At 41.7% G+C, this 14,805-nt stretch overlaps 1 protein-coding gene across 1 annotated transcript; it reads right to left on the bottom strand.

The window, feature by feature from the left end:
* Positions 1 to 8,744: 8,744 nt before the first annotated feature.
* On the bottom strand, positions 8,745 to 12,514 carry LOC138179949 (uncharacterized). The gene has a single exon (XM_069113231.1). It carries the CDS (start codon positions 12,160 to 12,162, stop codon positions 11,176 to 11,178), a length of 987 nt encoding a protein of 328 aa, XP_068969332.1. The 5' UTR covers positions 12,163 to 12,514; the 3' UTR covers positions 8,745 to 11,175.
* Positions 12,515 to 14,805: the final 2,291 nt, after the last annotated feature.

Here is a 14,805-nt window from a genome sequence, read left to right as displayed (position 1 = left end):
GTATAATTACGAATATATAAAACTGATATAAAATCTCTAGAAATAATTATAATTAATTTGAACTAAACAACCTAATTAAGACATCGTCAGATGTCTACGAGTCTTCTTTACGGAAAGGTATTACTTTTCTTTAGAAAGTTTGTCTTCAAGATATTTAATAAAATTAATTAAATAAGATGATGAGAAAGCTTCATTCGTTAATTTGAGAGATTTGTTGGGAATGAAGGATATCGAGATTTCTCTTTGCGAAGTCTATATCGATGCGTTATTTATAAAGTCTCTGTGTCTATATCACTCGATGAAATGAAATTTAGGTATTGAATTGCTTTCGAACGACAAGTGAACATTCACGTGTCTTGACGACGGGCACGAGCACATAATACCGAAGGTGACGTGTAGCAAACGAGATCGAGGAAATAGCAAAGTCATGTAGACATCAAGAAACCCGGACCTGTCCTACTGTTCTGCGTGGATGTCCGGGGCATTTAAAACGATTTACGTGAAAATGTTTGCACTCGTATCTACTTAGTTACTTTTTCTTTTAAATTATTCTCTTTTTTTTCCTGTTCGTCGTACAAACCGAAGAAAACTAGACCGGGCGAGTAACGTTGTACGCGTTTAAAAATACACTTTTCTCGCAAGCATTTTGAATAACTTTACCGTATGAATATCATCCGCCGTAACAGAAGAAACTTTTATAATAAAGTGTAGTTTAAACTTTCGTCTAGTTATGTTTCTCCATACTTGGAGAATTAATTTTCGATTATAAAAGAAGATCGTCGATACGAAGTTGTATTAAACAGAAACTTAGAATTGGCCATATCTCAGACTCACACGCGCGTATCTAATCTGAATTATATCTATTAATCTGCGACGTCTGCAATCGTCAAATTACAATTCTCAAACTCGTGCTTTTAAATTTCCCTAAATACGATCACCCACGCAACCAGATGGAAACAAAAATGAAGTTCCAAACGCTTTCTCCTTTCTGAAATACATGTCGCTTTTTAACAAAATCTAACTACTAAATCTTTCTCTGAATAGGTGCAATTGATGCGATGTTAAAACCAATAAAAAAGAAGAAATATTCAGAAATAATAGACTAGATATGCACTATCGTTACAAAGAGCGATTCGACAAAAGTTCATTTTAATTACTCCACTTGGAAAAACGTATACTAGCTAAAAATTACAATTACTGTTCACCATTGGTATTATAAATTTGTCATTTTTTAAATCAAATGTTTAATTAAATTATTAATTTTATTACTTTTATGTATTATTTTTGAAAATGAAATTCTCGCACGTTTTACCGTCACGTGTTACTACACGTGTTATCCGGCGTTACTATTTGCATAATACTTGAACGTCATTAGATTATTATACATTTAATGTACGTAAGTATGCGTAAATACGCGCGCTCTCGAGCAGACGATTAATTTTCATACATCGGCGCAAACGTTCGCGCAGCTCCTCGCATTTGAAAGCGTAATTCATGCTCGTTCCTTCTCGACGAGCCTACCCCGAGCAATCGTTATAATTGCAATAATAACAGTAATCGCGATAATGGCGGTTTACTTCATTGTACGGCGAGTACACGCATTAACTTTATTATCACGGCTTGTAATCGTCACCGACTGAAACACTCGAGGGATACCGCGGTGTATCTAATTTATCAAGAAATTGCGAGCACGCGAAATAAACTGCGGCATAACGTCTTGTCACAGCTGCGACACGCACAAAAGACGATTGTCCCAACATTAGACACATTCCTTCACGTTTCGACGTCGCTTTTAATTTATCGCGTTCTCTGTTCCTTCGCTGTTGAACAAGATGGCTTAGAGTTTTAGCTGACGGACAACTTCGAATAGCTTAATTTTACTATTCTTCGCATTATTAACCCTCGACTGTCGACGAGTTTGTGCTCTACGTCGCCGCTTCAAATCATCCGCATTCTCGTTTCTTTCTGTCGGAATGTAACTTGATTACGGAATTACAAGAAACATCGTGCGTCGATGAACGATACCTCTGTATCGTCGTTTGATTATTGTAACAGACTACGATTTAATTTAAATAATAATTTTGAGTAATATTTTAATTATAACGTAACTAAGTGTTTGACGTTTGCAAGATTGCAACGAGTTACAGTATAATTCCGCGATATAATCCATATAATCTTTAAACTACAAATGAAACGAGGGAGGCTTTTCCGAGTCAGTAGACAGATCCACGAGTAGCGTTTCAAAGTTTGATAGTTGTCGGTCAATTTTCAAAGAAACGATTACAATTTATTATCTGTTGATTCCACAGAAACGCGATAGGAATTGTTTTTCACCCTCATTAATCTATTTCACTAACACTCGTTGCATTATCGAATACGTAAACGAAGAAACGTCGACGACTAGACAATCGAATTTCAATAAACTCTTACTAAACGCTTCTATCAATTCTAATAAAAAAAAAAAAAAAAAAAGAAGAAGAGAAAGAAACGTACTATATCTCGTGCAATCAAACTACAGAGATTCATTATGTCTCCCAGCATCGAGCAACCGATATGAAGAAACGGAAAGAAAAAGCAAGTAGCATGGGTCGCACCGATTGCAAGAGACGAAGCACGAGGAGTGTGATAGAAAGATGTAACAATAGATCAAACAAAATGACTAAGACGGACTATTTCGAGTTAATACGGGGTTGTAAGCGGCACATCAGCTAGTCTTATACAACTTGCATGGATCGTTTCCAACAGCGGCGTATCGAGCTCTGCAAGTTATGCGCCCGTACTTACTGCAGGCACGTAAGGTACCCCTGTGCACAGGCGGAAAAGATAGGGAGAGTGAGTGCGTTGCCTGGTATCAATTTGTCTGGCTGGTAGCAGGTTCACTCGACCAGACGAAGGTCGCTTTGTGCGAGCCGCTATCCGGCATTCTATCAAACCCAACAACATTCGCTACGATCGATTTATTCTCGCAACGGCCGCGTAAGATACCAATTACCTGTAGCGCGTACGCTACTCACCTTCGAATGGAAATCGGCAGTTAAGCGACCGAGCTTTCGCTTTGAGTCAGTGCTGGCCACAGGTGGAGCTCTCCTTATTTTCTTCTCCTCTATGCACGTGTGTTTGACGATGTTGCACGTGTGTTTGACGATGTTGCACGAGTGTTTGACGATGTTGCACGAGTGTTTGACGATGTTGCACGAGCGAATGGAATGGAAACTTCGAATGTAAGGGTCTAAAGCATACCGAGCACATTTTGGGACAAAATGGGATTCTAATTTACGTTAAGGTTCATCGCCTTACGATGAGATCCAACCTCGATCCAAATGTGATACGCGTACGATTTTATTGGAATTTTAATCCGACGAATAAAACGATTGACCCTTGGACGACGAAGATTGGGCAAATTTCGACTCGCGCGGAGAACCTCGTGCTTGTTATTTCTAAGTTACTTCCGCTATCGAATTATGCGAAGGTTTATCTTCCATGTAAATTTAGTTACCGCGAAGGGAGAGGAAGCTTGTCCCGTTGATTCGTCGCTTTATCGTAACAAGATGAAACATTCGACGCGACGACGATAAACCTCCGAGCTCCGGATCTTCTCTTATTTATCATAAGCAGATAGCGTAGGTGATTGTAAATTGCAAAGAATGTTTTGAAAAATAACATTTCTATAAATAATCGTCGTCCTCCTGTCCGTTTTAATTTACGCAGTTGATCAGCGTGGCTTCTGAGCGACTTAACCGATATTTCCTAATGGTATATTACTTTTTATAACAATTAACTAGAAGAGTTGGAGAAAAATTGACGAAAACCAAATTGTGTAACGCGCAGGACGAAATAAATGATGGTTACGACAGTCGAGGCAAATAAAATCGAGGGAATTCAATCATTAGTCTAATGATCTAACAAAATGGTTTCATTATCGTTTCCTCGAGAATCGTCGAACGTGCAGAAGGTTTGCGAACGTCGCTACTTATTTTTCGTCGCGTCCTCGAAATTGTTGGCGCAGTTATATCCTAGGCTTCCTAGAAAAAAACCGATGGCCTCGAGGAATAGTTTAGGTTTAGGCGGTCCTTCTCGGATGTGCTGTTCAAGTGGAACCGGAATGTGCATCCTTATGCACCGAACGATAGTCTTCCGTCGATCGACTGTTCGTTCCGTGAGTTAGAAATTATGGAAGGCAGACTCGATCGATTTTCATAATCTACCAGATCCCAATAGTATACTTACGAGTGTTCCCGATGATCCGGTTCAAACGCACCTCGAAATCTGCATAATTCTCTCTCTTTTTCTCTCTGTCGAGATGCCATACGAAGTTAGATTTTTCTCTTTATTTATACAGGGTGGTTGGTAACTGGTGGTACAAGCGGAAAGGGGGTGATTCTACGCGAAAAAAGAAGTCGCAAATGTAGAATAAAAATGTAAAAAATTAGAAAAATAACGTCAATCGAGACAACGATCTACGGTGAGATCCGTTATAACGAGACGCGATAAAGTGCGCGCGTACCGAGCGAAAATTCAAAGTCGATTTTCTCGAAAACAAAGCCTCGAACGAAAAATTGTTATTCTATATTTTCGACTTCTTTTTTCGCGTAGAATCACCAGTTACCAACCACCCTGTATATTCTTTTGCTTTGCTTTCATTTAATTCTTAACTGCTATGCGATGAGATGGAAATGGAACGGGGAAAACGTTAATTATACGACGATCTCGGATACAAGTCTACAATACTTGGATCTATCGGATTAATTATAAAGTTACGGTTATAAACAATGGTGATAGTTATAGAGCTGAATCCGATCGAAGGTTATTGGCATTAAGATACTACGCGATGATTCGAATAAAAATCACCACAATGCTTCTAGTGTTTGGAATATTTCGTCTTATCATTTAATAGGTTTAATAGGTTCGACAGGAATAGCGTATTATTCGTAGAAAAGTGTACAAATATTAGGATAAAATTTACAAATGTCAGGATAAAGAGCGTAATAAACGTAAAACGTTTAGAATTTTTCAAGTGGTTTTTATTCAACATTGCACATGCTTAAATACATTTGGTCTCATCAGAGGAACATTATTGGTGGGAATTGGTTTTGCCTAACTGAAGGGAATCTCCTCTTAAATTAAGATTATCGTCTAACATCGTATCGTAACAACGGTATAATAAAGCGTACGATTTATTTACAAAGGTACTCGATGGCAGTGTTACCGGTCCGAAATACGATCGCGTCGCAAAATTCGCATCTTACGATCTACGTAATCTCGCCTTTCGAGCAAACCTCGGTCCGCTTCGTTGGTAAAAGAACAACGACGTTTATTACAACTATAGCCGGATCACTTCTCGAATCTTCATCGAATACTTTCGAAAAACACCGTAATTTGAAGGGCGCCGCTGGAAACGGAGCCCTCAGTCTCTTTTACGTTTCTCTCGTCGCTAGTCCACAAATTAGAAGCGAGTTATGATAATATCGTCTAAGACGAGCACGCGAGAAGAAACGAACCGCGCATTTCATCCAGAAAATGAATGGAAAGGACGACGAGGCTTAATTTGAAAATAAGGCCGATCCTTCCTCTTGTTTTTCAAGTCGCAAAACCGAAACAAATACGCCTCTCTGATCTACCTACGCCATGTTCCATGATATTCCGCAACGTTAAACGTTCGAAAACTCGTACGGTTATTCTGTATCGCGAATAATTTGACCGATGGACGTAACTATGTTTTATTTCTGAAAACAGCGTAAGGAATGTACAGGTTTTTAAAAATAAAACCTAGCACCTAGACGCAAGAAAAATAATTTTCCTATTTCCATCCTTGCAAACGTTCCATCCTACAAATATTTTATTCTGTCCGAACGTTTTTTCATTCGACCATCATATTTTGATGTTTTTTCGTTACTTCGGTGTAAAACTGGCGTCGTACGTTGAACCTTGAAACATTAAATTTCACACGCTGGGAACGTCTGAAACTTTGCACACCGGGAATAGAGACACGTGGAAGAAAACGCCAAACGAATCGATTACAAAACTCCGAAGAAGTAGTAACCCATCTGCGTCCGAAACACGTTTCTCTGGGTCGACGCGACGTCTCTGCTCGCGATGTCTCGGCCGCGTAGTACGTAGTCGCTATATTTACGCGAATAAACAAAACCTCGCGTAGCGAATGCACTTTTTCCACGGCGAATAACAAACTGCCTGCGTTACCGGAATCGCCTCAGCTAGTCGGAAATCGTTTTCTTTCACTCGGCCGTTTCCTCCACCCTTTTGCCGCGCATCGTACAGTCTTCTCTCTTCATCGGCTTAACACGTAACTATTACCGCGGACCTGAAGCGTATCGAGTATCCTCTCATTACTCAGCCGTGCAAAATCCTGCACGGAAGACAAATAGCGTTGCTATGATGGCGAAACGCGGCCTATGGTGCGACCCATGTCCACGGATGAAGACGTTGCGCGTTCGTCCGCTGATTAGCGACTCCTGCATTGTTTGCCGGCGCCGTGACTGAACAGAGACAGAGCGTGTCCACCCCTTGCCGTATAATAAATAATGTAACATGGAGCGAGACTGGTGGTGATACGGAATTATTTTCACGTGAAAATCGCGAATCACAGGCTTGCGGTACGCAGAGTGTAAAGGATCGCGTGAAAAATGGAAAACAAAGGGGAACGACCTGGCAGTGTAGGAAATTCGAAGTAGCTTTACAGTGGCTGGCGAAAGTATTCGGACGCTCGTACAATCTTTTTGCGTATGTATGTACGTACACGAAGGATCGTTTGAAATTTCATTAACGCTGCAACGAGATGCAACTATCGAGATTATATCGATGAAATTTGAAACGGATATGAAAATGTATATGGAAGTTAGAAGATAGCACAGGCTTCGCAAATATCATCAAATCGTTCGAACAATCAATTCGCTGTGTTAAGAAAGCACGGTATACAGTTGGACGATTTTGCCACTAGTTGTAGGTTCAACGTTACTGTTCGCACTTTATGCTGATTTTAGATCGACTATGTTCGTAATAAATATTTTGTAACTTTTATATACATTTTCGTATACGTTTCCAAGCTTACCAATGTAATCGTGTCTCGTTAGGATGCTAACAAAATTTTTTTAATGTTTCGTACAGTGCGCGTAATATATTCGCGAAAATATTTTGTTAAGTAAGAAAATTATTTGTTAGCACACGACACTGTAGGAAACGAAAGTCGGATCGTACGGCAAAGGGCTAAGGAGCGTGTAGCCAGGAGAAGACAGGCCACACATGCCGTCATGTAGCATCCACTTTTGACGTTAAAATCATTTCCTCCCCCTTGTTCCTCCTTCGCTGTCCACGCGTTAAACATCCTCTCCATTCGAGCGAACGAGTCGATGAATAATTAGCCTTTTCTCTCTAATCGACGAGCGAATCGCATAAATTTCTATCGGCTTAATTGAGGAAGCTACGCGGAAATAGATTTGTGCCGCGTACAAAGAGGCCGGTTTTCCTTTGTTCGAGCGTCGATTAATCGTCGCTACCGTCTTCGGGCTACCTGCCCGCCGAGCGCTAATTTCTACGGCTTAATTGAGCATGCGTGATAATGCGACGTTTGCGTTTTTCATAAGCCGATCTTTTCACTTTGGACGGTATTCCGACGATCAGGTTAGAGCGTGATTACGATTGCGCTCGTTGATGATCACCAACGATTCTAATTAGATTTTACCAAGAACGATGCACTTTTTGCGCTATCTTTTTTCTTCGACCAAGCACGAAGATAGGAAGCACACTGTTAAATCCAACAGATATTAAATTAGTGGCTGTCGGATTCGAGAAATTCGTGATTTACAGATTATTCTAAAGCGTGCACGTTGCTCGACATTTTTTCCAGGAAAATTCTAGAGATCGAGCGCTAAGTAACGCGTTCGACTTGTTCTACTTGACGGTAATAAGCGAATGAAAAGCGCTTTGGCGTGCAATTTCTAGCGAAGAAAAACACTTTGCCTCGAAATTGGTGCGTTCAGCCGTGGTCGCCGAGAGAAAACAATGGTAATCGGCTCGAAGGATTTCGTGTAGTCACGTTGCATTGCAGTTGCAAGTTTCCTGCATCGTGGCACTCGTTCGTTCGATCGGCTACGCGCAGTGTCGTTGTTCCGTGGTACGATCGGATTGCCATTTTCTCTGGATGAAGAGGATTAACGATATTGGCCGGGAGAAATCGGCTCGGTATAGCGGTATTAACGTCGGCCGCCGCTTGACTTTTGTATTTTCGTTCGTCGTCGCGATTCTCGGCTCGAAGCAAAGAGAGCCGAGCTTTCTCACAGCGTTCAGGGAAGGAAGGTAACTCTCTTCCGTCTCTATCCCTCTTTCTCCCTCCTTCTTCCCCTTTCTTTCTCCCTCGTTCTCCGTGTTTTCGCGTCTGGCCGGCACCATCTATCATTCTGTCAGCTAGGAGATTTCAATTTGCTCTCTTTTTGCGCCATTACCAGGCCCCGAAGCTCGCGCAAAATTGTATTTAATTGTGATTGACTGCTAAGTGGAGGTGGCCGACCACCGCCATTTGTCCTCCGATTTTTGCATATCCCTAATTGCGGGAGGAACATCGCCGCTGAATCGGTCGGCCGAATCATTTGCCTCGCGAGAAAGAACCCTAAAAACCTGTCCTCGCGCTTTTCTTCCTCGGTTAACTTCTTTATCGAGTCTCTGTGTCAAACGGTCACGTCGATCCCGAGGGAAACGATTTTAGAGCCTTCGCGAGAGCAACGTGCACGCGATCCGAGAAACGCGCGAATATTTCAACAATTAATCGGTAGTTCGTTTCAGACAAACGATAAGCTGTCTGATTTGCTTGAAAACGTTTCTAAACACGTTTGTATTAACCCTTAATTACACGCGTCCATATTTTTACTATTGATTTAAATCGACGAAGGTACTCGAGTGGTCGAACTCGTAAAGTTCTGCTTAAATCGACATCGTAATGATCGGATCGTAGATTTTTATGCATCGCGCTTATGCGAAGAATTTAAGAGTGTAAGCTCACGTACGATATGCAAAAGGTACGTAAAACGTCTGTTTGGATGGTATTTTGTAAAAATATACGATTAGCATAATACTCTGTGATCTAATAAGAACGAAGTAAGAGTCGAATCTTCTCTGATAGACGAGAGATCTATAGTTAAGGTTTAATAACGACACAAAATTTCATTTCGTATGTAAATTTAATCAAATAGAACTGATTCTATCGTATCGTGTTAATACAATTAAACGTGTAATTCCAATTTTATATGTCTGGTGCTGTATACAATTGTTCGTAACCGAGAAAATAATCGAGGTGAACGCAGTGTCTTACTTAACGCCTACGGATTCTTTGGTTTATCTTGAAATCTTTTAATGGACTGTAAAGTTCGCCGTCCCTTGTAATCGACGAGGTACTTAATCTTTTCTTACGTCGTTATTTGCCATCGACTTTCTTCTTATAAATCATTCACAGTGGCTACAAAAAGTGTTTCCACCTACTCTTCGCTTCGAACGAAGCGTTTTTAATCGGATTCTACGTTCGATTTTCATCGTCGGATCTCGAATTTTTCTAGTCGCATTAACACGCTCGAGCGTAATCAATTGGTACGTAAATGTCGTAACAGGCACAACGACGTGCCAATAATTTTCGGAGCTACTCGTGGCTCGACGTTTAATTTTTTGTCACCGGAATCCAAGTCGTCGTACGTTCCAAAATCCAACGATTTAAAAACGATTCGATCAGCCACGCGTTTCACAATATGAAGTACCGTCGTGAATCTCGCCTACAGACGATATTACGTTTTCGCAGTCACATGGATCGATCATCGCGATCGACAGATCCCTGTCCGTTTATTTATATATGTACAGAATTACCTATAACAACGTCGCAATAACTTAATTGTATCTAATTAGATATTTACACAAATCCTACAACTAAAACACGCTACACGATATTTTACTATTTACAATGAAACTTCAGGCGAAGCTGGTTTCCGTTGTTTGTTTAAAGATCGGTTTACATTATGCATTCGGACAGGAAAATAATCGTTCGGACAATAGTCGAATAACGTTTACGGTAGTGATTCATCATTATTGTATCTGACAGTATCGACGTAAGAATATTTCTCCGTATCGTACAGTGCACGTCGTCCCATACTAGTTTGTATTTATTTTTAATTATCGAACGGAGAAAATTTCATTCTCATAAATAGAAAAATATTTATGGTGGAACGTAACACGCTGTATAAAGAATTATACAATGATATACCATAACGAAATTCGTACCGATGTCCGTATGGATAATGTAAATCATCCTTAAACCCTAAGCAAAGCGAACGAGGTGTATTCCGCGTCGACCTGTCTCGTAATACGCTTAAATAATCTCATCTTCTATTCTGCTTCCCTTAGATCTCATCCCCTAAGGTTAGCAAGTTCATCAAACTCGTTGCGTTTCGCGTATCAACGATGTTATCGCGGTTCGATCAAGCGAAAAATATCGCGGAATCCGGCAACAAGGCCGAACGAGGAAAAAGCATTAACGAGTAGCATCGTGTACCGCGTCTGCACGCGGCAATTATTGCTAATTAAACTATCCGCCGGGATCGAAACTAAAATTCTCCTTGCCGAGAAATGCGGCTCGACCACGTTCTACGAGAAAGTTGGGAAACACGACGATTCCGTAGTTTAGTCTGTAATCGTTAATATCTGCGCTGATAACGACGCTTCGTGATTTTTGTTACGTACCATTTTTACCTTTACGCGCCGATTGACATCGTGGATCGTGCAACGAAGCTTCCACGATATTCAGCTCGATCCCATTCGTCCTGGCGTTCTTCCAGCTGGACGTTCGCTCCAACATCGTTTTAAGACCATTTCTGTCGTCGTAGATGAGCGACTACGTAGCTACAGTTCCCCTGGTTCTCGCAGGTGACGAAAGATTTCACGGTGATGCGAAAAACCACGCTCCGGTTGCAAGAACCGGAGACTTTGAGACGCCTGTTTTGGCCATCCGTCAACGAATTTGCTCGAAATTGATGCAGTACTTTAGCTTCGAGCCTTTTTACGCGCTCGACTCTTCTCTTCACCGGATAGGAACGCTCCTCGCCTTTGCCTCTCGTCGTTCTCTTCCTTCTTTCAAAGAAAGTAGGTCCTTCGAAGGCTATCTGGAGCTTTTCGTCGCAAGAGTTTTCACTCCCTTTGCAACAGCTCGTACAACGCCGCGATATACGTTTGCGCCATTTGTAGAGTCTCAAATTTGCTGAGCTTTCTGTCATTGCCGAGGCTAGGCACGACGTCCCGTAGCCTATCGAAAGCATCGTTCAGACTGTTCATCCTTCTTCTTTCGCGCGCGTTCGCCGCTAGCCGTCTCTTTCTCAACACCTCGATACCCGGCGTGCCGTTTTTGATCTTCTGCATGCTCTCCTTCGCCTTTTGGCCGGGGTACTCCATCGGCGAGATGTGGAGAGCGTCGTTTTTTTGGTGGTACCTGGACGGCTCGCATTTGCCGCCTTGCTGGCTCTGAACGTAGTTTTCGTTTCTCTGCACGCTGTACGTGGCACCCAAATAAAGAATGTCGCCCCTCTGCCCATAAGGATTGCCGTTATTTCTAGGCAAAAAACCATCACCTTTCGGGATACCATAACTCTTCGCGGCGAAGAAACTCTCCTGATTCTGGCCGAACTCGCACCTGCCGTTGCTAAAGATATTGCTCGTGTGGTGCTCCATTTTTGGCGGGGTGTCGGCGCTTTGTTTGGCCGTAGCATTCTCACCGGTGAATTCGGCCCGGTTCGATACACCGTCGTAAACGTTCTCCGCGCACTCGTTCATCCTGAACGCTGGCCTGGCCGGCTCCTTCGCCGTCCTCATGTTATTCGAATGGCCGATTTGGTGCTCGTTTCGGCAACCTTCTTGGTAGTAACCCTCGTAGAACTCGGTGAAGTTGAAGCCAGTCGCGGTCACGTGAAAGCTGCCATTCGCTGCACCGATCTCTTGATACTCGCGATTTTGACAATCCAACGAGCTCACGCTACCACAGCTGCTACCCCTGGATCTCGGCGGTTGAGGATAGATCTCTTGATGAATCCAGCTACGAGGATTCGACTCTGGGCTACTCGCTGACCCGTAACCCTCGGAGTCTAACAGATCGTACTGTTGGAAACTGGTGTAAGCGGTCATTCTCACGGAACGTCTGTGTCTCTTCGGTTTACTCGAACTAACGATACTCGACGACGTGTAACGTGGTATTTAGAACATGATACACTAGAACTGTTCGAAGGAACGATCTTCTCAGGCAACTGTCATCTTGTCTGGTGGAACGAACGAATTGACGAAGTCGACGTTCTCGCGATGGAAACATTCGGTCCCCTCCAGAGGACAGAACGTACGATCAAACTACCAATTGGTTGATCCTGTCGCGATATATCATGTTTGATCGATGCGTGAAACTGATCGGAAGAATCGAAAGGATTCACTGGATCCTCTGGATGACCGTGTATGCTTCGCGTACGGAAGCGTTGCGTAAACTGACTTTACCTGGCGATCTCGTGGTCTGGACCATGCTGCCCAGTTTTCTTAGGGCCCGATGGTGGGGATGGAGGACTACTGGGGCCCACGTGGAAGGGATCCAGGAGGAGTGGAAGGGGTCTACAGGGAAGTGGGCATCTCTTTGTAGAAGCCGCGCGACCGGACACGCCCCTCGTCTTCCTTCGTCCTTCTTCGCTGGGGGCTCTGGAAGGTAGAGTCAAAAGACGATCGACGCGAAAGAAAGGCGCTCTATCAAGTGGCACGCACGGTCATGGGACGAGGCGCCGCGTTCTTGACATTTGAGACACGGCAACTAGCCGCTGTTCGATTTTTCTTTTTTTTCCCTCCACTCTCCCTTCGACTTATCGTTGCGGACGCGCTTCCATCTCGTGACCCTCGCGCTAAGGGGATTTCGGCCGGAGTTGCCATACGATCGCTGTTGTAAATCGTTTCAAAATGTCTGTTTGAAAAACATGCAAGGATTCGAGTACTTCGGAAGCAACGCCGATCAATTTCGTAGATTAAACTGCGTAGAAAAACGACGGTTGCGAAGATTTTTTTGTTTTAATTCTCTTTGAAATTTACAGCTGTTTATGCTGTCCCTTCTCGTTGCAGTTGCCATTCGATTGCTAGTTTTTGCCTTTATCGCGAAATATGGCCTTTGACCCGTCAATAACCGTGCAAACGAACCACAGACTATAAATAATACATATCGTCTATTTCTGGTTCTGTCTTTTAAAAATTAAGTAATAAAGTTTTCGTGATACGATATTATTCTTTGCATGTACACGAATATTTTGGACATTTATACGGCTGAAGTAGATCTCGCCTGAGATTTCAAACGCTTCGGATAAAAATTTATTAATCGAAGAAAATAACATTGGAAATCAAAAGGATGATAATACGATGAAAAATATATACGTTTGTTTACTTTAAGCAATTTATCAGTGAACAGAATAATGGCGAAAAGAAGGCACGAAACAGTGGCTTCGCAAGAATATAAATTGGACGTTAAATCATTGTCCTTCACGCAGATACTTTGCAACCTGTAAACGAGGGCCAAAGTAATTATGCGACTCGTTGGCAACTTCTTTTTCGTCCTCTTTTTTCCTCTTCGTCGCCGTCGTACTTTATGGCACTTTAAATACAGAGGGGCTGGAAAGTGTGGACAAATTTGACTGGTTTACGAGGGTTGCGCTCGGTGCACGTCCATTCCGTGTAGATGGTGCAGATTCTTCGAGAGGTTTGCTTTTTTTTTTGTCCTTCTAAATCTTCGCTTTTTATCAGAGATCGAATCTTTTCCTTTAATGTATGTATTCCAGCTACTTTATACAGTGTACCGTGTGTACCGTTAATTTACGTCAAGTATTACGTACTTGCGTTAAAAAAATCTTTATTCATCATGATGAATCATGTGCACGAACAATATTTAAATTATAACGTAAATTGTTTTTCAAACTGTTCATAGAAGGATATACGATGGATTTACTTGCAGCATAAGTGTAAAAAAGATAGGAAAATAATAGAAGATTTAAATGCATAAAAAGATAATACTAAGTCAACACGACAATAAAATATAATACGAAATTGTTATAAAAATCTATGGAAAACTACCTTTAATACTGCTTCTAATGTCTCTCCTCTTTGATTTGTAAAAGTTCTTTAGTACGAGTTTTACAATCAACCTAAGTCGTTGCAAATATTTCTGTAAAACTGGTTTACTGTTCTAACGTCTTCGGAAATACGTTTATACGTTGTACAAACAGCAGAACTGGCGTAACAGTGGCAAAGACTATTGCATAAGAATACTACGAACAAGGAAAAGCAGTTTTCGATATTTCAAGTTCACATATTGCGAAACATGTGAATTCTACGTTTCACGCTACAGACGTGACAAATTCACGCGAAAACGCCTTTATTGACGAATCTTATTGTACGCGAATATTTTTACCAACGTAAATAGCTATGTTGGTCCTCGAGTTTGCCATACCACTTAGACTCACGACACTTTATGAACATTTCCGATTTAATAGATGTTATATAAACGATCTCCTGTTGGTACATTGCAGAAACATTTAGGATAACAGTGTTAGACAAATTACATTGTTCCATTGGAATTGGTTCATTTAATATTACGCGTAATTTAATATTTAGGCTCCGGACGTATACAGAGATTCATATTTTTATGAACAAAATTGGGAAAATGGAACGTAAGGCGAGACGTTTGTTTCAGCTACTGCATATTTCCATTAAACGACTAACGACACAGAATTCCATTCAACGACTAACGTACAG

Source organism: Bombus flavifrons, chromosome 5 (genome assembly GCF_040668555.2).
Source record: "Bombus flavifrons isolate JBK064 chromosome 5, iyBomFlav1_principal, whole genome shotgun sequence".
Lineage (NCBI taxonomy): Eukaryota > Metazoa > Arthropoda > Insecta > Hymenoptera > Apidae > Bombus > Bombus flavifrons.
This window is presented reverse-complemented; position numbering and strand designations above follow the sequence as displayed.

What these genes read in the sequence shown, in the direction of transcription:
- LOC138179949 (XM_069113231.1), bottom strand. Translation starts at nt 12,162, where the DNA reads ATGACCGCTTACACCAGTTTCCAACAGTACGATCTGTTAGACTCCGAG.